This window comes from Merops nubicus, unplaced genomic scaffold (genome assembly GCF_000691845.1).
Source record: "Merops nubicus isolate BGI_N331 unplaced genomic scaffold, ASM69184v1 scaffold37400, whole genome shotgun sequence".
NCBI classification, from domain to species: domain Eukaryota; kingdom Metazoa; phylum Chordata; class Aves; order Coraciiformes; family Meropidae; genus Merops; species Merops nubicus.
The window spans coordinates 12,530-14,289 of NW_008584174.1; the positions used below are offsets into that span (position 1 = coordinate 12,530).

Here is a 1,760-nt window from a genome sequence, read left to right on the forward strand (position 1 = left end):
AAAATGCACTTGGTCCAGGTTGAAAAAAAAAAACAAACCACCAAACCAAAAGCTGACTCAAAAAGGAAAGATAAGACAGCTGGAGCATCAGCTGCTCCGGAGCAGCCCGGAGCCCATAGCACTCAGGAGGGACCCCAGCACCGTGCCAAGGCAGGTGGAGCAGGTCCCACTTCCAGGCCCATCCATCCCCCCCAGCCTTCTCCACGGAGGGTGGTCAGCCCCCAGCTCTGTGCAGTGTTTTTGCATTAAATTAAAAACAAACGAAAAAAATATCGCCTTAGTTGCCATCATGTCTGCAAGTTGAGATCAACAAAAAGAAGAGGAAGTGAGGCAGCAGGATTTACGATTTTAACAGCAGCTGGGAGAAGTGGGAAGTAACATGCAACCCTGAGCCCTTCCCTCCCAAGGCAGGAGGTCTCCATGCAGGGGAGAGGACTGACAGAGGCTGCACTTCACACAGCCCCAGAGGCTTTGCTGTTTACAGAGGCACTGGAAGCTGCAGTGTGAGCCAGGCCCAGCTCTGCTCAGAGGCCGCGCGCAGCGAGCGTCAGGCTTTCTTTGGATCCCTCTGAGATGATGTTGGGGTTAGGCAGGAGGGATTCGTAGGCAGCTGCAAGGAGTAGTTTTGGTCATGGGTTTCCCCTGTGCTGGGATACGGGTCGCGGTGCCAGGACAGTGCTGACAACCTGGAAGTGAAGGTGGTCAGAGATGAGGGTGCTCAGGAATGCAGGTAGAGTCCAGGATGGGAGGGGAGCCAGGGGCTCAGGCCAGCTTCAGGAACTCCTGCAGGGTGTTCTGCTCCACAGCTTCCACGAAGAGCTCGTAATCCTGCGGGGAAGAGCCACACAGTCACCACGAGGCAAAGGCACCAACTGCTTCACAGCACGGGTGACAGTCGTGCTGAGGACAACAGGCTGACAACACAGGGACAGCCACACACAGCACAGCCCCCATAATCCTGCGGGGAAGAGCCACACGGTCACCACGAGGCAAAGGCACTAACTGCTTCACAGCACGGGTGACAGTCATGCTGAGGACAACAGGGTGACAACAGAGGGACAGCCACACACAGCACAGCCCCCTGCCCACGGCCACCCAGAGTCCTCCTGCCTGGGTCCAATTTTTCACAAGCCACCCTGCTCCAAATGCCCACCGGCCCTGGCAGCGCTTCGCACGTCTCACAGGAACCACCTTCGAAAGGAGTTTTGCCAACATCTGCAACCAACCCAAAGGGACTGTTGCCCCCCCAGCCCCCGTGGGGCTCACCCCCCATGCCAAGCACCAGCCTCACCCCACAGTAGTGGTCTCCGTTGACGATCTGGGGTGGGATGGCTTTGGGGTTGCCCGCCTTCGCCCTCATCTCCTCCCGCAGAGCGTTGTCCTGGGAGATATCCACCAGCTCGTACTTGATGTTTTTCCCATCCAGGATCCTGGTGACTTCGCTCTGTTGGGATTTGATCTGGAACCCGGGTGGGAAAAGGCAGGTAGGTTATGGGGGAGTGGAGAGGGGCCCGAAGGGTGGGCATGCACCCTAGGGTGCCAGTGCTCACGGGGCGACTGCTCCTTAAGAGCCACTGGCCAGAGCCCACCGAGCCCCGGGGCTCAGTCCTGCACGGGTGGGGACAGCCAGCTCAGCGGGAAGGACTCGGGGGATGAAGGGGACCGGGCAGCGTGAGCAAGGGAGGGATCACGGGGATGCGGCCGGGGGGATTGGCAGCTCCAGGAGGAAGCGACGCCCAGCCCAGGAAAACTGAGACCCC

The 1,760-nt window shown here is 58.9% G+C and overlaps 1 protein-coding gene across 1 annotated transcript; it reads right to left on the reverse strand.

Moving 5' to 3' along the window:
* Positions 1-313: 313 nt before the first annotated feature.
* Positions 314-1,459, reverse strand: SH3BGRL3 (SH3 domain binding glutamate-rich protein like 3; the record flags this gene model as incomplete). Its single annotated transcript, XM_008943343.1, has 2 exons — positions 314-828; positions 1,292-1,459. Coding segments are annotated over 2 exons (234 nt in total), but the record flags the coding sequence as incomplete, so codon positions are not given.
* Between the last annotated feature and the right edge of the window lie 301 nt (positions 1,460-1,760).